The 25,723-nt window shown below is 29.6% G+C and overlaps 2 protein-coding genes across 7 annotated transcripts; both read left to right on the forward strand.

The window, feature by feature from the left end:
• Positions 1–2,224: 2,224 nt before the first annotated feature.
• Positions 2,225–7,670, forward strand: LOC141538222 (uncharacterized). 2 transcript variants are annotated; one of them, XM_074259600.1, is made up of 6 exons: positions 2,225–2,241; positions 2,332–3,482; positions 3,606–3,714; positions 4,819–5,151; positions 5,359–5,591; positions 5,691–7,670. In XM_074259600.1, exons 2-6 carry the CDS (start codon positions 3,109–3,111, stop codon positions 6,244–6,246), a joined length of 1,605 nt encoding a protein of 534 aa, XP_074115701.1. In that variant the 5' UTR covers positions 2,225–2,241; positions 2,332–3,108; the 3' UTR covers positions 6,247–7,670. The 2 variants fall into 2 exon arrangements, with proteins under 2 accessions (XP_074115701.1, XP_074115702.1); XM_074259601.1 differs by lacking the exon at positions 2,225–2,241 and having other exon boundaries at positions 2,882–3,482; positions 5,691–5,942; positions 6,030–7,670.
• A 137-nt stretch (positions 7,671–7,807) lies between these two features.
• On the forward strand, positions 7,808–24,964 carry Mical (Molecule interacting with CasL). Of its 5 annotated transcripts, none has more exons than XM_074259595.1 (19): positions 7,808–8,478; positions 9,511–9,665; positions 10,580–10,950; positions 11,035–12,549; positions 12,722–12,844; positions 12,919–13,152; positions 13,513–13,752; positions 14,086–14,224; positions 14,319–14,644; positions 14,724–15,047; positions 15,111–15,322; positions 15,610–15,791; positions 15,957–16,081; positions 18,411–21,887; positions 21,978–22,004; positions 22,240–22,377; positions 22,475–22,898; positions 22,985–23,099; positions 23,986–24,964. In XM_074259595.1, the coding sequence occupies exons 3-19, from the start codon at positions 10,654–10,656 to the stop codon at positions 24,080–24,082; spliced, it is 7,995 nt and encodes a 2,664-aa protein (XP_074115696.1). In that variant the 5' UTR covers positions 7,808–8,478; positions 9,511–9,665; positions 10,580–10,653; the 3' UTR covers positions 24,083–24,964. The 5 variants fall into 5 exon arrangements, with proteins under 5 accessions (XP_074115696.1, XP_074115695.1, XP_074115698.1 ...); XM_074259594.1 differs by lacking the exon at positions 9,511–9,665 and having other exon boundaries at positions 7,808–8,154; positions 8,297–8,478; XM_074259597.1 differs by lacking the exons at positions 9,511–9,665; positions 21,978–22,004 and having other exon boundaries at positions 23,986–24,963.
• Positions 24,965–25,723: the final 759 nt, after the last annotated feature.

Here is a 25,723-nt window from a genome sequence, read left to right on the forward strand (position 1 = left end):
GACGATTATTTTATTGAGATAAACCCAAAATCCTTCGTTGGGTTATCTCAAACAAGTATGATTATAAATTTAAAAAACCACTGACAAACTCGAAGACCCGTGGCTTTCGGCACAGGTACTTTATTGTGATGTCCTTTACTTGTTACGGGATCGACTCGAATTCAAATATTAAAAATTTGATATGCTATAAATAAAATAGGTACTTAAAGGCAGGAGACGATGCGGTGCTCGGAAAATACTCAGGCTCAACTTGTGAGTTAGTTACCAACTTATCAGTGATATCAGAGACTCGAACATCGACACTCGACTTACATCAATGCGGATTCCCACGTGTCTCCCGATTTTCCTCGCTATGAAAACGTCTGAGGCCTACGTAGTGTCCGATTACGAGAGTCTCTGAAGCCATTTGTTAAAATTATTAGCCCCTTTGTTCGCGATTGATAGTACAGGGCATCACCCATGCGAATAAGGGCTACGATCTATTATCGATTTTCAATATTATGCTTTGGTATTTCTTTCGTTACCTATCCCGATATCCAATCGTTGGACCTTGAAATTTAATGCTGAAACAAACTTGCAATGTCATTAGATACAATATGGCAAAGACTTATGGTGATATATACATGCAATAATAATATAAAATTATAAACAGTTCGATATAAACCTCCGGAATAGCTCTAAAGTTAATACTTAAGTGCTAATTACAATAATATACGATTCTTAAATGTAAATAATAATAAATTCCATATAATGAATAAATTAACACAAAATAATAAAAATGAGAGACACATCCAGTATGGATTTGTTGACAAATCTAGGCGCAGGGAGGGACGCAAACGGGGAATAAAAATCCCTGTGACCCCTGATTAAGAACTCTAATTTGAAATGATTTAAAATGATTCGAAATGATTCAAAAGTATCGGATTTAAATACTATATAGATATACAATTAACATGGAGGTAATCATTTCAAATCATCTTTCAGAATCAGGAACGTTTCTTAACAGAAGAAATCAAAAGTTTTCTCATAGTAACTCTTTTTTTTTTGGAAAAAAACAGTTTCAAAAAGACAACTTGCGAATTTTCATCCAAAACTTTTGTTTTCCAAATCTAGAAAGCTTTTTTTCAACAAAAAAGTTATTGTGAGAAAAATTTTGATTTCTTCTGTTGTATGGCTATTTTCTTTTCAAAAACAAATTTTTTCGTTCAGTATACATTAGACTAATTAAGATTAAAAAATTTCTTACTTGAGGATAAGATTTTATACAAAATAATATTTTTCATAAAAATTTTCAAATCAATCGTGACAAATGGATTCAAGAAAGTAAAATTGAAGTTTGTTTAGATAAACCTTTAGAATATTTATAATCTTCCGTAATATGTCTATGACCTTTTGTAGGAATGTTATCCAAAGGTAAATCAAGGAAAGTTAATTTTTGCATCATCTAAAAATTACTATTTTTCTAAAAACTTTAACCGGTCGATTTATCTAAACAAATTTTCCTACGTAATTTAAATCTCTGTGATATAAATACTCTTCAAGCGGCACAAAAATTTTTTTGGTGATGTTTTGTTTAATTTAAATTGACAGTTATAAATTTCTAACTTCTTGTTGAATAAAATCTCCCAAAAAGTCAACATTGTGTGAAGCTTGGGTCATTGCTGTCAGAGATAATCCAACGAAAAAATATGTATCAAAGATATTAACCGGTCGCATTAAAATAGTTAATCAATACAAATAATAAAGAAGTAATATTTAAATTTATATTCATCAATGACATTTATAATATATTGATAAGAAGTTTACGTAATAGATTACCATTAATAAAATTTATTTTTGCAGCACTACCTGTTTGCAAAATTTTTTTCTGTTATCTTTCTTGTTTGCTTTTTTTTTCTCTTTATTTATATCATCGGACAAGAAAAGATTCACCTCCAGATGGCAGTTGTTGTTTTTGGAATTCGGAGAGTATACCTATCCGAAGAGGATCGAAAGGACCTAGAACACCTGAAAGGAGTAGAATGGGGATCAGAATGCCCTTCCACTCTCCCATAATTCAATTCGTCAGTGTCAGTGCACCGTGCAACGGAACAGAATGTATACGAAAATACAGACATAAGAGAGTAAGTACATAAAATGTACATACATACAGTACAGTAACGGCAACGATCACACTGGGTCACCATTATTTCAGATTATTTCAACCGGCGCACATCACTGATTCGCTCGTGATTCTTTATTGTACATAGTGTATTATTTTTATTTGTGTCCATGTTTTAAAGTGATATACAAAAAATGTAACGATAATTTTTTAAATTTAACTTGTTGCAGATAATTACTTGCTGATATATTTTTAAGATGATAATTATTAATGATAATGATCTACAACAAATCAGTACTCTTTATGCAAGTGCAGTGGGAAATGATTGAAAGCATTCAAGTGTATCTAATGTTCCTACGAAGATTATATTACGAGATATAAGGATACACATACATATAAGAGTACTCATACACCGAGTGTTATTTGATATTAAGTATCATTTTCATGTTATAAAATAATTAATCTCGATAAAAAATAATTTTTTATTATTTGACGATGATTACGTGTGTGATAATTGTGAAAAGATTTTATTTTTTGACCTATTCATTTATTTTCCCGGCTGAACAGAAGGCGCGAACAGCGCACGAGTAGTGTCACAACAAGTCAATAAGTACAAAACAAATATAAAAAGGAATTATTTAAAAAATTCAATAAGAAAAAGTTATTTATAGATGTCTGTAACCAGTAATCTTATTTTTTGCGAATTTTAATAGCTCGATAATAATAATAATAATAATAATAATAATAATAATAATAATAATAACAATATGTATGTATTTATATAAAAAGTGTGCGATAAGAGTGTCATGATAATGTAAATAATTATTTATAAATTGTAAAATTAAATTGTGTTACTTCGGGTATTGATAGAATTTTGTAAAATATTATTTTATACTAGTGATCTACAATGGTGCTGAAAACAATGTATGGAATTGAATGAAAAAGTAGAAGATCCTGTGAGAAATTGATTTAATAATAGCACTGAAAAATTCTCACGGTAATTAACGATGACAGATCTATTGATTGGAATTGCAAATGCAACACCCAACGGGGGTGTTGTTTTTCGAAATAAAAATCCAGGAATATGTCGTAAATCAGAAATGCGACATTCAAGAAGTGAAGATATTTTAGGAGTTGCTGGGCCAGGTGCTCCAACTCGAACTCCAAGTCCTTATTTTCATGAGCAATCTTGTGCTTCAGAAGACGATCTAGTTGCATCTAGTGCGTTAAGAGATGCTTCTTCATCATCTGACCTGCTTCAAGATGCAATGTTTTCTTATGGAAGAAGATCTGCTGCATCACCACCACCGACATTTGGTGCGGATCGAGTTGATCCTGAAGATTCTATCCGAGATATTGTTACGGAAAATGACTTGTACAGGTGGGCATTTAATTATTTCATCATGATTATGACTAAGTTAATTTTTTTCTTAACGCTGAAGTAACTTTTATAAATAGTCTTTATTTTTATCCTTGAACGTCATAGTATTATTTTGCATTTCAGATTTGTACTTTTCAAAAGACACTATGACAAATATATTGCGTTGGCTGAAAAATATGAAGAATCCCGAGGAGTTGTTTATTATCTTGAAGAACGCTACCACGAAGTTAAGGTATGGAAGTAATTTTATTTACTCTTAACACTCATATAATATAAAGTAAAAAATAAATTCTTGGGTACGGATTAAGCTATGGTATTAAATAGTATTTGACCTTTCAGAGTAACAAAATGTATTATCTATAATAATTTAAGTTTAAACCTCTCTAAACCTGAGGTATTTACCTCGTACCTATACCTAATTGTAGGTATATAGCTACAGAATAGTCTGAAATGTGAATCGCTTTCTTCCTGCTATTTATGTAGTATTTTATACATTTACCCACACATTTATAATGGCCGGAACAATATATTACTTTGCCCTGGCGTGACTGACTTCCTCTCCCTCTCTACAATTTCTTCACATCCACAAATATATACATTTTTATTTATTTATAGTGCAGTTATATTAAATTTAACACTGTGATAATTGTCATGCTATTATCCGGCGCTAATGACTATGTACTATGAGATACTTATAATTATTAATTGACTAAGATATACATATATAATTAAGTATATATATTTATATATAAAAGAGAATTATTATAAGAGACTCAGGTAGAAGGAAACTACGGCTTTCGCATTTGCCGTTCACCGGACCGTGAGAGCGGGTGACCTCACCACTAACAACAGCGAATCCGAGTAGTTGTTGGGGCCGCGCCGTTAAAACAGTACTATACCAGGTCTCTCAATACTTAAACTTTAATGTCGCCCACGACTATATTATGCATCGTTATTAATTTATTTTCCGTCTAGGAAGAGAACTCGGAAAACTATAATTGACTCTAGTTAATTCTTTTTTGTTTGATAAATTATTATCTCGTCTGGATAGAACCTTAGGATAACTTGTATTGAATGAGTTGAGCTTATGCGTGAGAATATGGTTTACAACCCACTCCCTAAAACACGTTGCGGTTCGTTGAAGTTCTTTCAGGAAGTCTTGGGCATAAAAAAAATTGAAAAAAAAAAATATTCAACCTCTAATATAATTTCTCTATTAATTTATTATAAAAAGTTTAATATGTATTATTATTGTATGCACATACTGAACACATTTATATTTTTTATATTTACTATTTAATTAATTATTATTTTTTTTTGTTATTATCTTTATTAGGCTGAAAAAGATAGATTGGAAAAAGCATGTCAAGATTTAGAAAAACGATTGGAAAACCACGAGTCACAGATGCGAGAAAAAGAAGAAGAATTGTTCTTACATTTGGAACGAAGTTTACGATTAGATGATGAGATTGAAAGACTCAAAGCTGAACGTGATTCTTGTATTGCGGCGCGGGAACGCTTAGAACGTGAACAAACTACTGCATTAAGGCAGTTACAGTTGGAAGTAACGCAGAACGAAGCAACGAGAAGAAACCTCGAACAAGCGAGGCAAGACATCGTCAGACAAGCAACAGTCATTCGGGCTGAACGCGATGCTTTAGAACGAGAGGTAAGAATCGTTTATAACTTTCATCTGTCTCTCTTGTTCCTCAACTTAGAGAAAGAATTGTCATGAATTTATGTGAAATGTTTGAAAGTTTAGAATGTTAGTAGAACAAAAAGTTTAAAATATACTTTCTTATTGTAGATATCATTAACTAGTCTGTTAATATACGTATAATAATGTTATTAAATTTAATAATAATAATTTTTTCAGAATATTGTGTTAAAAGAAAAATTACGTGTAGAGCAAGTAGAATTGGGTGAAGAAAGACGTAAAAGAGAAGAAGGAATTGCTATTCTAAATCAGGAAGCAGTGACACTTAGACACGCTGCTAGACATTTAAGGGCCGCTGCTTTACATGCTACTGCTTGCAAACGAAGAAGAAGATGCTCCGTATGTCTTTATGCCAAGCGTACCTTTTCTGAAGTTGATGATTATCGTAATGAGTAAGTTATTTAAAAAAAAAAAAAAAAAAAATTTTTTTATAAAAAAACAATTTGGTATTTTTTGATTATTTATTATAGTAAATTTATTATTTATTACAGTAAGAAATTGTTCAAGTGTCTTCAAACGCCTCTTCAAGACTTAAGAACATGGTTTCGTCCGGGTCAATTGTCATCTTCATCATCATCCCATCCTACTGAGCTGAGGACTAGTTCACGGGCTATCAGCTACATAGATTCATCTAGCAGCTCTGAGGATGAGGAGTTTGGTGACACACCTCTAGCTGAGATTTCACTGTCTTCCACCAACTCAGGTGTACCACCAGCTTCTCGGGCATTCTCCTCAGACTCTGGGTATGTTATCAATGCGGTGACCCCACCTGTAAAATCATTAATCACCCCGACGAGCACGCCAATAGAAGGTGATTTTTCTTCGTGCAGTTTTTCATCAGAAGTTGGCGACCGCAGATCACGCAGATCATATGAAGTTGATGGTGCCAGCCGTAAAATCAGTGAATCATCTACCAGTGAACCTGATGCATTGATGGGTCAAAGGTCTGGCCCTACTTTCACTCGCTCCAAATGGACTTCATCATTCCGTAAACTTCTTGGACGCAAATCCAAAGCTAAGATGATCAAAGACCACTCAACACCATAAATTAATTAATCAAGAAAGGAATATGGTTATTTATATATTTTTATTATATATATTTTTTTTTCATTTTTTATTTAATTATAACCTTCGTGTAACACATTTTATTACTAGTAATCCTATAGACTTAATTAACAATTCTTATAAAAATCCCACCTATTATTTCAAGGTCTTTGAGCTCAAGTTTTACTGCCAAAGCGTGGGACTTTTTAAACTATGAGATCGTTAAAAAACGAAAAGATAATAAGAAAATTTAAATTATTAAATGGTTATAGCTTATTTCATTATTTTGCCGCGAACTTTTACTAGTAATATATGATATTACGTTTGTTAAATAATTATCGAAATTCAGTATTTCGAAATATTTAAAGACTGTTTATTATAGCTAGAGTAATAATTGTACTTAACACAAATTTGATATCGTTCAAACTTTACAATATTATATATTTAGAAAAATTAAAAATTACATATTATCTCAGTAGAACAATTAAATAGCTACGTGCTAAATGTGCTGGTTGTAGATACAATGCTTTATTAATTTAAATTTAAAGATCAATCTATTCTTTAGTTTAATTTTCATAAATTTTTAAGTTAATTCGCAGTTTCTTGAACGAAATAAAACCATTTTTTATTAAATTTTTACGTAAAAACTATAATTAATTAATTTTTCAATTGTATATTTATAAACTATTAGAAAATGTGCCGCTAATAATTTATATTTATTTATAATTAGTTATAATTGTAAAAAAAATCAATTTCAAACAAATCAATTTAAGAAAAATAAGTCATTTATTCCACATTACAGGGTGCCAAAAAGTAATTAGCACAAATAATAATAATTATAATAATAATGATGATGATAAAATTAATAACAATTAACTATTTTTAGCAATATTTAAAATAATAATTTACAAACATCCGTCAAAGCATTTGGAATTGTTATGTCAAATTTAGTCAAACATAATACTGAAGTTAGCGGTCAGCTGTCAATTTTGAAAAATTTTTCAACAAATTAATTACAATGAAAAAATGCTTTTAAAAATTTTCACTTGTAATTTTTATCAATTTTCACATGTGAAACTTTTTAATAATTTAATTGTTATAAAATTCTAAAAAAATTTTTAATATCTGTCAACTTCAGTGTTATCAAACATTATACTCATCTCTGTCATCCTCAATCATATAAGAGGATCATCCCAGAGCGATTTTTTTCAAAGTATATTGACACTCATTTTTTTTTTTATTTAGTTATTATATCAAAAGGAAATTGATGAGTCGATATCATTTTAATGAAATATAATTATTATTATAAATAATGTTGTACTACTATAATAAAATTATTAAGTGTTATTATCAAAAACTGTTATTATAAGAATAATTAAAACAATAAAAACAAAACAGTTACCTGTTTCTGACATTCAACAAAATAATATAACATTAAAATTTTACTTATTTCATTTACATATTTAAGAATACCTATCCTTATTTGTGTGTCTCTACCTGTCATACTTTTGAAAATACATATTTTTTTTTAGTAATTCCCATAGCAGCAATAGATGGCAGCAAAAGTTCTGTTAGAAGGTGAAATTGAATGGCGCTGGCATCTGGAATTCTGATTCTAAATTCTATGTATATTCTATACTCATATCAATTCTACTATTAATATATCCCCAGCAGAGCAAGTAAAGTTACTTGCTTGCTCTTATTCTTTTCGATTATACTTATTAGTATTTAATTTCACAACTTCTGGAATAGTTAACATCAATAAGAGTTCGTAATTCACACAAACATAGTATAAGTTGAAGTTAGCTAGTCGTTGCGGTCAACTTCATTTACTCGTAATATTTTTTTTTTTGCTTTTGAGTAGCATCTCTTGGATAAAGCTCTCCCCACAGCCGCAATAGTGGATGAGTGGTGAGTCTGCTGTCTCTTGCTTTTTATTTCACGCAATTCTTACACACACAAAAAATAAATATACACATATATACCTGAATAAGAATATATAAAATCTTAATCTCTTTCTCTTGCTCTGTCTCGTAATCAATGAGACAATCAGAACAGTGAGTGTTGTATTGCTTCTTCTCCAAGTAAAACTATATCATCATGTGAATCATTACTGCCTCTTTGTGTATGAGCATGTTGTAAATAGAAAGCCAAGTACAGATTGACTATCGTGAGTGTATATCACGCGTGTGAATTCGCGGATGCCTCGCCCGAAGGATTAATCCAACTTGAAATGTGAGTAATAATCCCTTCAATATAAATGTTATTTTTCCTAATACGTAATAGATACTGCTATTGTTTTTTAATTAAACAATAATCATATTTATGTGTTTAACAGTTTTCAAAATAAATTTGAATGTTACAGTTTATTTTATTATTTAATTTTTAGGTATTTGTTTAAAAGACTTTTAAAAGAAAAATTTTTCCACTGGAGAAGAGCAATATCATCATTACGTACGACTGCTATTTTATTTGATACAGTTTACGTTACGCTTGTCAATTTATATCAAGTCCCGGTTGAATTCTTTGAGGTGACAGTCATAATTTAGACACGATTGTAATGACAATGAACGTAGAGAACATGTTAAGATGTTGAGGTTCATTAAGAGTCTAATGTCATTGTATCCAGACAATCGCTGTCTACTTCGATCGAATTAATAACTACCTTATATTATTTTTTTTTCCATCATCTTTCCTACTTTATCTTTACTACATACCACACTTAAACGAGGCCGTCGGTCAACAAACTTATTGCAATAAACTCACACATCACCATGGTAATCCTGAATAAAAATAGAAAAACGTAATTTTTTTTATTCTATTTTCAATATTATCATTTTTTTAAATATTTTATTTTTGTTTTTTCCTTCTATGTCTCAGATGATTGTATGTTGACGTACAAATACCGTTTGCGTGTATTATTTCGTCATGATCTAACTACCGCAATAAAACGCTCAGTTATTTTTTCTTTAGAAAAAAAAAAAATTCTTTGTTGCAATTGTAATTTGCGTAGTGTTGTAACCATTATATTTTTGTAAAAGAATTAGTCATTCTAATGTGAGTGTGATGTTGGTGATAAAATGTTAACTTAGATTATTCGTATTTTTATATCAGACGTCTTATATATTTAACATTAAACATAAACTTGACAAGATCCCAATGAATCACCCACTTTAAGTATAATTATAAACATATACATATACACAAGCCTACTCAAAGCAATCGCAACTCTATACATGTGTTGATTGAATGATCGGATTTATATAGTTGCAGGTTTTTCATATCACTTGGAACGTGACCAGTTGGGTTGATCGGCGTCAGCCCATTCGATATTCCATATTTGTCAGTGGTTCAGTGAGTCTTGATAGTTAATATACACAAACAATTAGAAGAAGAAAAATATTGGAGATAGAAAAGCGAAGGTTGACTATCAATGTTGTTAAATGTCTTTATCCTTTTATCATCATCATCATCTTGAGAATTTGCGTAATTAAAAATTAATTGCATCGCAAATAGATTGAAGATAAGTTTGCATAGAAGCCTTTCAAGAAGTTTTGTCCCTCGTGGTCTTTAGTGACGTCTTAATTCTTGTACCGAGAAGCACGTTGTGGGGTCAATGGAGCCAATCAGTCGAATGATAGTTCCGCGTTGCCAAGCCAATTAATGTCATACAGATTCTATCTTCCACATTATTGGATTCTTTAAATATTTAATTTACTTTCAATAATATTTTTTTATTATTTTTTATCCTCTGACATATACTATTGAGATTGAGTTTTAATTTATGTCTACGTTGTAATTTGGGTTGAGAGATTGCTGCATCTCGGTCGCCCACTTAGACTTTTGTATTTATAGAACAGCACGTTTCTGTCAATGTATTCCTGCGTTTATCTTTGTACTCTAAAAGATGACTCCAATGGCTACTTTCCAACATTTAAACTTCTCAACTAACACAGATTTATTTTCTTTTCTTTCTTTTTTTTTTTTATTTATTTTTTTTTTTTTTTTTTAACGCAATTGTATAAGTATACATCGAATTATTTACCCGTTGACAATTATAGATATTATATAAATAATTTTAGATAAAAATACAAAGATGTTGAGATTTTATACTTAAGATGAAATTAAAAATAGTGAAAATAAAATCTTGATTCATTGCACACGTTCACGTGCTTTCGAGATTGTTAGGCAGTTCTTAAGACTGATCTACTAAATAACTGGGGCGCGTATTAAACTCTAAAGTAACATAAAATGATGATATTTATCTTTTTCATTTAAAAGAATAAACCTAAGTGGAGTTATTATGTTGATTTAAATATACAGTGATATTTTACAGGAAAGACTTACGTTGAAAAATTAAATTAAGTGGCCAGGCTGCCGATCGTCTAAAGGACAATATAAGAGATCAAAATGATGCAGGATCACGGTCATCAGTCAAGCAGAAAGACACTGGTAGCGTCGCCAGAAGTCGCAATGGCTAGCGAGGTCTTTGATCTCTTCTGTAACGCCACAACACTAAAATCCATCCTTGGACATTTTCGCCATCTTTGTGATCTTCTTAATATGCGGCCTAATTCCTTTCCACAATTTTATCCTAAGTTTAAATCTAAATTGAGATCATGGAAGGCTCAAGCGTTATGGAAAAAATTCGATCAACGAGCTAATCACAAGTGCTATAACAGAGGAAAAGCTTGTCCTAATTCTAGAGTAAGTGCATAACTAGACTAAGTGTATATGTATATTTTTTTTGTATTACAGAAATATTAATACTTATTTATTTTTTTTCAATAGGTTCTAATTATTGGTGGTGGTCCATGTGGCTTAAGAGCAGCAATAGAAGCTCAATTATTAGGAGCTAAAGTTGTAGTAGTAGAAAAAAGAGATCGTATGTCTCGAAACAATGTTCTTCATCTTTGGCCTTTTGTAATTCAAGATTTACGTGCACTAGGAGCTAAAAAATTTTTTGGTAAATTTTGTGCTGGATCAATAGATCACATAAGTATACGTCAATTACAATGCATCCTTTTGAAAGTATCTTTAATTTTGGGCGTTGAATTCCACGAAGGAGTAAGTTTTGATGCTTTAATCCAACCACCTGAAAGTCAAGATGAAGGGAAAATAGGCTGGAGAGCTAAAACTACACCTAGTGATCATCCAGTATCTCAATATGAATTTGATGTGCTTGTTGGTGCTGATGGAAAGAGAAATACATTAGAAGGTTTTAAAAGAAAAGAATTTCGTGGGAAACTCGCGATAGCAATTACTGCTAATTTTATCAATAAACGAACTGAAGCAGAGGCACGTGTTGAAGAAATAAGTGGTGTTGCTTTTATTTTTAATCAAAAATTTTTTAAGGAATTGTATCAAGAAACAGGAATTGATCTTGAGAATATTGTTTATTATAAAGACGATACACATTATTTTGTAATGACTGCAAAAAAACACAGTCTTATTGATAAAGGAGTTATTCTTCAAGATCATGCAGATACTGCAAAATTATTAGCTAAAGAAAATGTCGACCGAGATGCATTAATGCTTTATGCTCGTGAAGCAGCTGATTTTTCAACTCAGTATCAAATGATGGATATGGAGTTTGCTGTCAATCATTACGGACAACCAGATGTGGCAATGTTTGACTTTACCTCAATGTATGCGGCTGAAAATGCTAGTCGAGTTCTAGAAAGACACGGACACAGACTATTAATGACGTTAGTGGGTGATAGTTTATTGGAGCCTTTTTGGCCAACAGGTTCAGGTTGTGCAAGAGGTTTTTTAAGTTCTATGGATGCTGGTTGGGCTATCAAAGGATGGGGTGCATCTTCGTCTCCATTAGAAGTTCTTGCAGAACGTGAATCAATTTATAGACTGCTTGGCCAAACAACTCCCGAAAATCTTAATCGTGATTATGCAGCATACACATTAGATCCGCACACCAGATATCCTAATCTCAACGTCAGGTCTGTTTCAACTATTCAAGTACGAGGACTTCTTGACACTGATGATCCAGACAATATTAAACCACTACTCGTCCAATCTTCTGTTGATGTGCCGAAAAAACGAAGGCGCAAAGATACACAAATACATCCTGATACGCTGTTACACTGGTTGCAGAAACAAGTAGCTTTATACGACACTGTTAAAATAACGGATATGACATCCTCATTTAAAGATGGTATGGCAATATGTGCTATTGTTCACCGATATCGCCCGGATTTGATAGATTTTAATTCTCTCAAGTCTGATGACGTTGAAAAAAATAATCAATTGGCTTATGATGTACTTGAAAAAGAACTAGGTATTTCACCGGTAAGGAAACCAATTTGCATGTGATATATATATATATATATATATATATATATATATATATATATATATATATATATATATATATATATATATATTTTTTTATCGTCCGATTTTACGTCCCCACCATTATCGTTTAATAAAGCTACTAACGATCTCTTGTTGAATAATATAGATAATGACAGGTGAAGAAATGGCTCAGTGCGATGTCCCTGATAAACTAGTTATGTTTTCCTATCTTACACAAATTTATGAGGCATTCCGCGGTGAAATTCCTCATATAAAGCATCCAAAACTCGTAAGTATTAACATGTGCGTAACTACTCTGAACACTTGTGATAAACGACATGGTACATTTTTATTCACTCTAAGGAGCCAGATACAGATGATAATCCACTGTATAATAAACAATTGGGACAAACACTTGGGACAAAATTACAAATCAACCGTTTACCGAAACACGAAACACTAATAAGACCAAGACACTCACGTTTTTCACGCCACAACAATGAAAATGTCCAAACAATTGTGGATAAAAAAGGTGAAGGAAGTCTTGGAAGAAGATCTCGAAAACGACGCAGTAATGAAAAAATGGGAGCTACAGTCGTAAGTATATTGATGTTTTTTTTTTTTTTTTTTAATTAAATAAGTATCATAAAACGTTAATAATAAAATTGATTAATTCTATTAAGCTGGTGTGGCAGGAGAAGATTGTCATTTCAATTATGCAAAAAATATTTTTCAGCCTTGTGATTGTCCTCATTATTTGGGTTATAATGTGATTCTAAACATATTTTTTTTAAATTTACCTTCAATAATATTATTTTATGATTTTTAATTTACACAGTTGATTGTAATCTTTATCCTTTATAATTTAATAATTATTTATTTACAATTAAACGCAGAATTTATAAAACAAAAACAGTTGATTACTTTTTGTGTAATGTTAAAATTTGTAATAAAAAGGAGGAGCGACAAAAGAGACTAGAAGAAATTGTGAACAATCGGAATGAACGAATGAGAAGAAGACAATTTTTAAGAAAAATGGCAACCCAGCAGTTTTATAAGAGCTTACAGATGTTACAAGCTAACGCGAAACGCGATAAAGAAGAACCCTTTGAAGATTACTCGATATTTTTATATCGGCAAACAGCACCCGACTTCAAGGATCGGGTCAAAGAGTTAGAGCAGAAAATACTTTACCCAGTAAGATTTGTTTAGGAGTTAGGTGTGGAAATGTGTCAATAAGGCTTTATTAATCTATTTCACACAGTTATAAGAAAGGCATCTTATATTTTTTATAAAACAATACAATATCTAACGATTGTGTGTCCCGTTTTTTTTTTTCTAATTTTTAAAAAATTTTTGATTTTATTCGATTGCTGATAAATATTAATACGAGTTGATTAATCTAATGACTAATGCGACTGTTTGTAACAGCTGAGTATGATTTAATCACATCAGTAAACCGTAAAATTATTATTATTATTATTATTATTATTATTATTTTTTTTTTTTTTTTTTTTTTTTAATTCATAGGATAGAGAGCCAAAAATGCTTTTACAGCACAAAGGCGGCATGGATGATGACTTCTCTGGGAGAATAAAAGATATAGAAGATAAGCTTCGAGGAACTACATCTTCAGAGAAAAAACCTCGGGATCTTTTACGTGCTATTGGTAATATTAAATATAAATATTGGTAATATTTATATTTAGTTTATAAATATTATATTTTTCTTGATATCATTTTTTTCAATTTGAATTTCCTTAGGTAAAATTGAAAAAACCGATTGGAATGTAAAAGAAATAGAAAAAAAAATTGAAGAAAATAAACTTGGTAAAGGAATTCGACAAGATAAAGTAGAACGAGTACCAAAATGGAGTCGTGAACAATTTCTTGCTCGTCAAATAAAAATGGAAAAGAAAGGCCGTGATCCAAATGATCCAGAACATAAATATACTGAAATTGATAATACATTAAAATGTATCGATCGAAAAATTAAAGAGGGAAATATTTTGGGGCACAACAAAGTATCTGCAATGGCCGAGCAATTTGCTAATAAAAATCAAGACTCTGAACCAAAAGTTCAAAGATCGGTAAGTAGTGTTATTTAAGAAACAAAATAAATACGTTAACATATACTGTTATTATTATTTTGCTTGTATATTATTTTAGAACTCTAAAGCCGCAATTATTTTACCAACACAAGGAGGTTCAGAAATGTGCCATTTTTGTGATAAAAGAGTATATCTTATGGAAAGATTGACTGCGGAAGGCAAATTTTTTCACCGGGGTTGTTTCCGTTGTGAATATTGTTCAACTTCTCTGCGTATTGGAAATCATACGTTCGACAGAGATAAAAATGGTGGTCGGTTTTATTGTACTCAACATTTTGGATTACCAGGTACAATAAAAACAAGAATAGAAAAGAAAAAACTTCCTTTACTCAATAAAGAAAATATACCAGCAACGTCAGAAAAGAAAAAATTAACAGAAAAGGTATATAAAAATTTTTAATATTTATGAAAAAAAAATAATATAATTCCACGATTCATTTTTTAGATGCATACATTAAAACCACCACTGGATGGAGTAGCTAGCTTGGATCTTCTCGACCGTGGTCAAACACCTGAAAGAATAGAATTTGAAAATTTGGCAGAAATGTCAGATGCTGAAGAAGCTCATAGTCAAATGGATGAAGATGAGTGGACGGATAGAAATTTTGGTGCTTCTGCGGCAGAAATGGGATCTAGTGATGATATTTCAGATATGAGGTAGGTGTAGCTATTTATACATATATATTGGCAAATATTTTATACGCCTTAACAAAGTTACTCAACTGAAAAATTTATTTAGATAAAAACAACTCTTCAATGTCCAAAATTAATTTAATTTGAGGCCTTTAACTAAAAATGACTGTAACAAATATTTTTTTCATCATTAATTAATTAATTAATTAATTCAGTGCTCCCTTCCTAATATGTAACGGGTTATATTTTTTTTTCTCTTGTTAGTAGCTAATAGAAAATAGTAGCTAATTGTTTTATTTTTTCATTATTAGTGACTCTGATGAAGAAAACGAAATCTACGAAGAAGCTATTGATCAACCGCTAACAACCGAAGGTACAATTGAACTCGCGAAAAATTGGACATTGAGGTACTCTCATCCGCACACAATAACTGGAAACTCTGATACTGGTAGTAATGAGTACGAGGACTCTAGTGATGAATACACAAGCGAAGGTAAGTACATTTATGGAAAAAAAAAAAATAGAAAAGAGAAAAAAAACGAAAAAAAAAAAAAAAAGTCTGAAAGCAGTAGTGTTAGCGTAAATTATGTAAATATATTCAGACAAATCCGTAATCCTGATGTAGACGACTTCAGACCTTGTTAAAATTTGCGTCTAGACGAAGAAACTGGCACAGCAACCGAAGACGAAGAAGACGCGCGTGCGAGAGAGCTGAGAAAGCAGGAGGTGTGGCTGAAGATGCCGCCGCGGGAGTCCGACACGGAGACTGGCTCGGAAACAGAGGTGAAAAAATCATCAAAGGACACTTTATCTCCATTATCCGAAAATTCAACCGCGGCCAGTGACAAACTTTTCGTAGAAGCAATAATGGGTAACAAAGTAGATTTAGATAATAAAGAGCCCAGTGAAACAACTATAGAAAAGGTATTAGATTGTAATCCGTCCGAAGAACATGAAGGTATAGGAATTAATTCACTAATATTCGATGAAACGAGTCAATTGGTTCCTGTAACGTTGTGTACGGATAAAAATACCAGCATTGCTGATAATGCTCGTAGTAGTAGTGTTAGTAGTCGTAGTAAATATTGTAGCAATGGTAGAGGTAGTGCTTTAAGTTTAAAAATCCAAATCCGTGATGATAAATCTGATGATTCTAATTTATATATCGATAAATGTAAGTGGAAATACAGCCTAAATGACCTTACTTTCAATCGTAAGGATAATATAAATGATAAAAAAGAATCTTCTAAAGTTTCGGTAATTATCGGTGACAATTATACTGTTGGAGAGACTAAAAGCAATCTACCTGATTTAGTTGCTTCTTCACCGGGTCTTGCCGAAAAACAATTTGCTTCAGTTACCGATCAATCATTTGATGATAGTTTTACTGATGCCAATGATGATTTTCTTGAAGCGCGAAATGAACTTGTAACTTGTGAACAGTTGACTGATTTACGTGACAACAAAATGACTGATATCAATAAAAAATACAATTATTCAACAGACAATATGACAGATAATTTAAAAAAAAATACTCCTGAAAAACAAACGACATTGGACTCTTTCAATATTTTAAAACAAGAAATCAAATTAAGAAGAGATAAGAAAAATATCAATTTAACTCCATTAAGACCTTTATCTCGAGAAACGGCGCGTTCGAAAATGAATCAGTACTTTGATGCTATGAAAGATGAACAATTAAATAATCAAACAACAAAAAACTTTCAAATTGAACCAACTGTTGAAATTGATATAAAATCACACGTGTCAAGCAAAATTAATTCAAAAGATTTAGAGAAATATTTTAAAAGTAATTCTGACGAAAACAAAATAAAAAATGAAGCTTTAAATTCTAGTTTATCTAACTCTATTAATAATATTGATGGTGTAGATCCTTTAACAAATCAATCTATCTTGTCTGACGTAATTTCAGTTTCTCCTGTCGTATTGTCTGATGAAATCTCTGAGTCAAATATACAATTAAATAATTTAGCTAAAACAGGAAAAATAAATGATGAAAAATTGTCCGGTGAGCTTATTAAAAAAGTATCTGTAACTGCAAAAGAAATTAAATTTCCAAAAAAAATAATTTTAACTGACGATGAAAATGCAACAAATCAAACACCCAAAATACCAGAACGTAAACGTATTTCTAGGGAATTAAAAAGTAAATTAGTTGATGATAAGGGTCTCTCAAAAATAAACGATGAAAAAAATAATGTAACTTCAAAATTAACTTTAGTTCGTAAAAATGATTCTGGTGGATCTGGCAAAACAGAAATTTCTTCCTTAAAATTGAATAAAGCCAACAAAAAACAATCGTTTAATGAACATGAAATGAGTAATAACAAAAAAGATAAATGTATTATATCGTGATAATTATTAATTTTGAATTCAGTTTATGAAGATAAGGAAGCTGAATATTACTTATGAATTTTTCTGTAATAGTCTAATGTGCATGTATATTTTTATCAAAATGATCATTTTCTTATAACGATTACTTGTGAGATATTGTTTAATAAAGAATAATAATATTATATAATTATAAAAGTATTAAATTATGGCTAGTGGTAAATATAATTTCAAACCTATAGGAACAAATGACAAGATATACAAAGGTAACCATCGAAAAACTTTATTTGTATGAGAATGGTGTGTTTTTTTTTCCTTTTTTGTGCTAATTAACAGAATTAACCATAAACGAAAATTTATAAAATATGTTTATGAGTAATTAATTGTTATGCGCCTTCCAAAGTGCTTAAAAATTTATTTACTAAACTTTTTTTTTTAATTTGTCTAAATTTTTTTGTAACTTACCACAGCCGTAAAAATCTAATCTATTGGTTGCATTTAATTTTAAACTAAAAAGAATTTTTTTTTTTTTTTTTTTTTTTTTCTTAAAAATTTATCTAAATAATTAATATCTCACTGTTTATCGTTATCAGAATTTGATTCAACTGTTAATTTTTTCAACCGCTTTATAATTAATTTTAACTCCATAATTAGTCAACATTAACATAAATTTTTGTTTGAATAAACTTATTCATTTTTTGTTTTCAAAATAACAACAAATTTTTTTTTTTACTAATATATAAATTATATATTTTCACAGGTCGCATCAGATGAAGATTCAAGTGAAAATCGTAGAGAAAATTCAGCAACTGAAATTTCGACCGATTCAGAATTCGAGCACGACGGTACTACTCCAACGCAAAATGAACTTCCTGAGATAACTATTAATGATTGTTTTGTACGTAAAACACGTGGTCAGTATATAGAACCAAAGAAAGTACAAGTAAAAAGTAAAATAATATCTCCAGTAAATGGAAAAGTAAAGCCAGATGAAAAAAATGATACTGGTTCTACAAATAAAACAAGTATTATTAAAACAAATAATTCTTTACGGCCAGTTAATATAAATGCAGTGCCTTTAGTAAACCCCCGTAAAGGTGATTACTTATTAAATCGTACTCACTCAACTGAAGGAATTGCCTCTAAATTGTCACTAGAATTGAAGAAAAGATATCTATTAGGTGGAACAGTATTAGGCGGTACTGTTATGAAATCTGGATCAACGTCAAATGTTGATACCAAGTTACGAAACTTTACCGATACAATTTCACAACATCAAAAATTGTTAAATCCTGCTCCTGAGCCTAGTCCTACTATGCAAGCATTTTTACAAGGCACTAATAAATTAAGATCTACTTCTAATATTCCATTATCTCCTATTTCATCAACTGAATTGTTAACCAGATCTCCATTAAAAACTGTTAAGCTACCAGAAATAGATAAATCTAAAGACCGTCAAAATTATACGAGAATTCCTTTGCCAGATTTGATAAAAGAAACAAATGTTATGAAAGCTAAAATAGATCCGAATACAACTTGTACTGAATCGTCAAAGCAAGTTGATATTATTGAAAACGATGTTAAAGAAGAAAAAGGAGTAAATGAATTTAAAATGGCAGAAAAAGTTAGTGAATTAGTTGAAGAAGTTCATAAAGAAAAGATTTATGAAAATCAAGAAATTGAGAGTAACAAAGAATCAAAAATTAATCTACCTGAGATATCTGCGGATGTTATACAAGTGAACTGGAATAAAATATCAATAAACAAAAAAGATAATAGTACTGATGATTCTGAAATGGATAGTGATTCTCTTTCATCAAATTCTAAAATGAATCTCAATGTTGATAATAATAAAGAACAAAAAGATGAAGAAACTCATAGAAATTTTTCTTCTTGCTCACAAATTCGCGATACACCTGAAAATGTATTAATTGATGATAAAGAAGATAATTATAAAAATGAAGATACAGGAATGACATTTGAACCTGATTCTATTGAATGTGTTATGAATGTTAGAGATGAAATAAATGAAGAAAGAGTAAATAGTGTTGAACCATCGAGATCGATAAATGTATGGTCACGTTCATCAAATAATGATAATAAAAATTCAGTATATGATATAGAAACCGTCAATAATAATTTTAAACAAGTAGATTTGAAAGAAATTTACTCAAGTATAAGTAATTGCAGTAGTCCAACGTCTTTGGCTTCAATTATTTCAAATAAACAAGATGATTCTATTGATAACGACTTAACAACTGCAGCATTAACTGAAACTGAATTTTCAGAATGGGCGCGAGATGGTGAAGGATTTGTTATTGCTGATTTAAAGGATGCTGAATTCGATGTTAGTTCTCGAGGTAAACTTTCAACAAATAATTTGCAAGGCAGTGTAAGAATTGCGAAAGAAGAAGAAGATTTAACAGACATTGAATCATCTGAAGGTATTTTTAGTTGTCCTGATCGCACAGAAATGCCAACAAATGATACATCAAAATTATTGGCTGATGGAGAAAATATTGATTACATGGATACTGACAATGAATCCTTATTAGATAGTTTACGAGATGCTACAAATATACCACTAATAAAAAATCGTGGTTATGTTGAATTTGTAAATGTAACTGGTATTTCTTCTTCAAATTCTAAAAACTTTTCTTCACCGTTTGCCGATGCTCCAATTGCTAAAGCAGAAGCTGAACCTGAACTTTGTTCTGATGAAGAAAAATACGACGGTAATGTTATTAAAATGAATTTGGTAACTGTTGATGACGTGAGAAATCGTTTAAGTAATTGTACGATTAATACAGAACAAATAAATAATGATATTGAAATAATGAAAAAAGAACCGCTAATAGTTGAAGCTGTTAATCGTGATGTCCTACAGTCTATGGATGAAGATAGTTTGTTGGTTGTTGAACCTGCAGAAGATACAACAACCAGTGAGCTCACAACAATATTAGCCAGCCCTGAATATCCTGTGCCGCAAAGTCAAACACAATCAAAAGTTAGTAATGAAAGTTATAAATTAGAAGAAAATAATCCAGATTATCTTGAATACGTAAAACGCTTACAATCTAGAATTGCAGAATTTAGTAATGCTAAAGACTCAATTGATGTTAGAAAATCAAAACGTAAAAATTCTAAAAATGTACTTCAAGAGTGTTCAACAGAAATAATTGCTGAAGAAGTTAAAAGCCCATGGGCTACATCAAATCTATGTTATAATTCACCAGCGACATCGCGAAAGCTTGAAGAAATAACTCGAGAACGTTCTAAACAAAAAAATCTTATTCAGGATTTATTGATGGATAAAATAGAAGCTCACAAACAAAAATCAGCTGAAAAAAAAGCTAAAAGAGCTGCTAGAAATACATCATTCAATTCAGGTATGCAATTATATTCACCAAAACCACCCATCAGTGAATCTGATAAATCATTAAGCAATATGTCTGTTACTCCGTCTAAAACAAGTACTCCAACACATACAACATTTGCTGAAGCCAAAAAATCTCTTGAAATTCCATCAACTAACGAAAAAAGGTTTGATAGTAAAATTTATCAAGAAATTTCTGATGACGATGCTAATAAAAAAAAATCGATAACAAATAATTATTCTGATGAAAGTAACAAGGACAAAATTATTAGTCAAGTTAATAATGAAAACTTCAAAACGCCGATAGCGCCACCCAGAACAAAGCATGAAGAAGCAAGAAGAACTGCTGAAAAAGCTAAACAAGAAGCCCGAGAAAGAGCAAGATTGAAAAGTGATGAAGATTTGGGTCTAAGTCCTGAAGATAGAATAAAACAATTACGATTAAAAATAACACGAAGACAATTGTCAATGGAGGATAGACGAAAATGTGAAAACGAAGATGTTTCTAATTTGAAAACTAGAGCTTACAGTTTTACTTTTCAAAAATCAGAATCTTCATTACAACCAAGTAAAAGTACAGATAATATGAAAGTATTGACCAAAAAAATAGATTTTCCAGCTACTAATGCTAAGTCAATGAGTGAACTAGCTTACAATAAAGATCCTGACGAAAAATTGTCATTGGACACTGTTGTTAAGCGCAGTAAAAAGAAAACTAAAGATCCAGAAAGAAGAAGAAGCATAATTCAAGCCGTGTCAGACTTTTTTAAAAAAAAAGAAACAGCTTCATCACCAACAAGTCCAAAAGACAAGGGTTTAGGATTCTCTAGATTAACAACTAAATTGAAAGAAAGAGGGAAGGTAAGAAAAAAATTTAATCAAGTATTTATTTATAATTGATACTAATAATATTCCTGAAACATGTTTTATCGAATTTTTAACATGTTTCAGTTAAAATGGTACTCAGAAGGGTCCGATGTAAGCAATCAAAAATTAATCATTTTTATACCGAAATTTTAGTTTTTTTTTCATTGTTGTGGAATTTCAACTGTTTAAATTTTTTGTTTATTTATTTGTAATATTATAATTTTTATTTTACAGTAGTTAATTGTTTTAAATTTTTTATGTTTGTATTGTTTTGATGTGTGTAAAATGTAAAAAAAAATTTTGTGTCAGTTTAATCAGTAAAATTATAAATTTAATAATTTTTTAGATCGATAAATTGGATCGTAAATTTGATGAAAGACCCAAAAGTGTTTGCGAATCAATTTTAATTGAAAACTTCATGGTATCTGTGCCACCTGTACCACCACCTCCAATTAATTATCCAGATGTTACAGTACATGTTTCGTATGTTTTTTTTTTTTTTTTTTTTTTTTTTTTTTTTTTTTTTTTAAAGATCAAAATGTGACTAAAAAAATAACACCTATTAATTATTTTGGTTAACAGATGATAGCTTATCTGAGGAAGATTCAAAAATGACACATTCACAATTACAAAAAACTGCAAACTTGGACGGATCGTGTAATAGTATATCACGTAAATTAAAAAACACTAAAAAATTAGTCCGTCAAGCTCAGTTGAAGAGATTAAGAATGGCACAAGAAATTCAACGTAAACTCGAAGAAACAGAAGTGAAGCAGCGTGATTTAGAAAGCAGAGGGGTTAGTGTTGAAAAAGCACTTCGGGGTGAAGGAGATTCTTCTGGTCGCGAAGAAACTGATTTATTAGGTGAATGGTTTGATTTAATGCGAGAACGTACTGAACTACGTCGTTACGAGAAAGAACTTTTGGTTCGAGCTGAAGAAGTCCAATTAGAGGATCGTCATGATAGATTGCAACAAGAATTACGAGAAAGATTAGCTGACGATGGTTTGTATAATTACTTTTTATTGTTTTATTTATTGATTTTTTTTCTAATGTTCAACTTAAAATTATAATAATAATTTATATTTTAGATGATAAAAAGACATCCGCTGACGTAAAGAAGGAAGGAGAAATATTAACAGAAATGCTAGAAATTGCAGCAAAACGAGATTCATTGGTAGCGTTACTCGAGGAGGAACGACAAAGGTGGCGTAGACTCTCGTGTCCAACATTCATTGCACATTGTTGTACAAGCATTTCTTCGAATTCTAAACAATCCATTAACACTCATAAAACTATTTCAACTCTCTATTTACCAATAATCATTTTAATAACCATCATAATTTTTGTAATTTTTTTCTATACAGTAGAAATTTTTTTACCCCACTATTTCTAATTAATTTAAAAAATTTTTTTACACTAATCTAATGTGATTGCTTGTTGGTCATGGTTTTATCGTGCATGGTTTTATCATATTTTTACAAGATTGCATTTTGTTATTCTTTATTTGTTAAAAAAGAAATGTTTTATCAGTGCATGCAGTGTTTGCTAAAAATCATAACAAATACTGAACACAAAAACATTGTGTTGTTTGTCATTGATTTAAAATTTTTTTATTCGACTGAATTTTTAAGTGCAATATTTTATTGTTGATATGTGATTAGAAGTATTGATTTTTTTTAAGTAATGACAAATTATACATCAAATATCGGAGCATTTTCGTTTTTCAATTGTTTTGATGCATGTTCTTGTTGTTTTTGTTACACAAAAAAATTTTATTTAAGAAGATAATTCGTTTATAAGACTTTTGATTGTAATTATTATGAACAAATTGAGGGAATGGTGATAGCAAATTTGTATAAACAATAGTATTAATACCAATATTAAAACAATTAAATTGTTTGTATTTTTGTTTAATGAAATTTTTATGCTTGAAGAATGGTTATTTTATGGATTTTGTAAATTATTAATTATTAAATTTTTTTTATTTAGAAAATGAAATTTTATAAATAAATTTAGTATCAAATATTTCTGATAATAATTAATGTTTGATTATATATTTATTTAATTGTATTAAACAAATTTTTTTCAGATATAAAAATGAAGAGAAAGATCTCGAGGCTCAAATGCTAGCTAAAGGCTTAACTTTAACACCAATTGAGAAGGATGATTCGAAATATTTAATTTAGAAGATTGATTGTGATGTTTTTAAATACGAATTTAATGGTTAATAATTATATTTTTAAATTATATATAAAGTAATTATGTGAAATCTCGAATCGTTAATAAGAAAATTGTAAACGTGGAGAATGACATTAATTTTTTCTTTTTTTTAATTATAAAATGTAAGTAAATCGTCGGAATTTCTTATTCAAATTCAATATTTAAGTACGTAAATGGATAATATTTTTTAATAACTTATAATATAAATAAATTAATAACTAAATATTATTCGTTTATTTACTAATAAATAATTATTATATTTTTAATTGAAACACGGAAAAAAAAATCAGATAATTGTTAACAGAGAAAATTATAATCACTAACGTATTCACAATTGAATTTTGAAAACTGTAGTAAAATAGTCTTTACAATGCAAAAATTAACACAATTTATCACAGTTTTATAATTAAAATGCATGGCTTTAGAAATCATTGCCATTACAACCAGGAAAAAATGTGCCTAAACCTGGAATTGAACTTGCAAAAAAAAAAATGAGCTTTATCTATTTCAAGAAAATGTATTAGAATACAACTGGAATTAATTTTATGTAACTATTAAAAAAAAAAAGAATCGTTATTTAATTTAACGCTCATGTAAGGCCAAAGTTTTCTCGAAATTTCATAATATTAATAATAATTGACGATAATTTTAAAAAAGCGTTAAAATTACCGAAAAAAATGTATTGTTATCTTTCATGAATTTATAAATTTAGTTTGTATAGTTATGTAAATACATGAAATTGATTGTTCTTAATAACAATAATTATTAATTTGATCTTCGTGAAGATCATAATTTTTAAATCCATATGTAAGTATGTATTAAAAATTCTTAAAATATAAAAGTTTTTTACTTAATAAATAAAACTGAAATTTATTGATAAAACCTATTTTTTCAACTTTCCGTTTTGAAAATTAATAATTTTCAGAAGTAGGAAGTCATTGATTAAAAATATCAGAATTAAACTCAACATCGTACAAGTTTAATGTAAATTGTTTAATTTTATTTTATTTTATTCATTTGAACACCAATCCGTATTATACAACAATTAATATATTTCTTAAATTATAATATATAAATTATAAATTTTTTAATTTTGAAATTTTGGCTCGAAAATTACACAAGAATAAATTTATTTGGCGACGCATAAAAAAATTTTTTTAAATTAATAAATGAACAGCGTTATTAATAGTATTGCAAGAAAGTTTGGAAAATTAAAAAATGCATTTCTCTGAAAAAACTGCAAATAAATTTCTTGTAATTACGAATAACAATTCTTAAATGTTTACTTTTTATTAAAAAGTCTGAAAAAGTGTTACTAAAAGGATAAAACTTTTAATTTAGCATAAAAAGTCAATGTAATTCCAAGATTTTGGTCTCTTTAAGAAGAGTTATTCCGAGTCAACAAAACTTTATGCAGCTGCAAAAACACCCCGTAGAAAAAAATTTCCTGGTCTAACATAAGTACGTTTTGAATGCTTAAACAGAGTTTATCTATCATATAAGTCAAATTCAAAGATCTAACTTAATTAACTAATAATTATAATTCTATTGAAGTTATGGAAAATTTTTCCGGTATTATATTTTCTCGTAAACATCAAGAAAGGATG

The sequence above is a fragment of the Cotesia typhae genome, unplaced genomic scaffold, assembly GCF_013202065.1.
Source record: "Cotesia typhae breed Kobodo isofemale line unplaced genomic scaffold, CoteBio_Ctyphae contig_20, whole genome shotgun sequence".
NCBI classification, from domain to species: domain Eukaryota; kingdom Metazoa; phylum Arthropoda; class Insecta; order Hymenoptera; family Braconidae; genus Cotesia; species Cotesia typhae.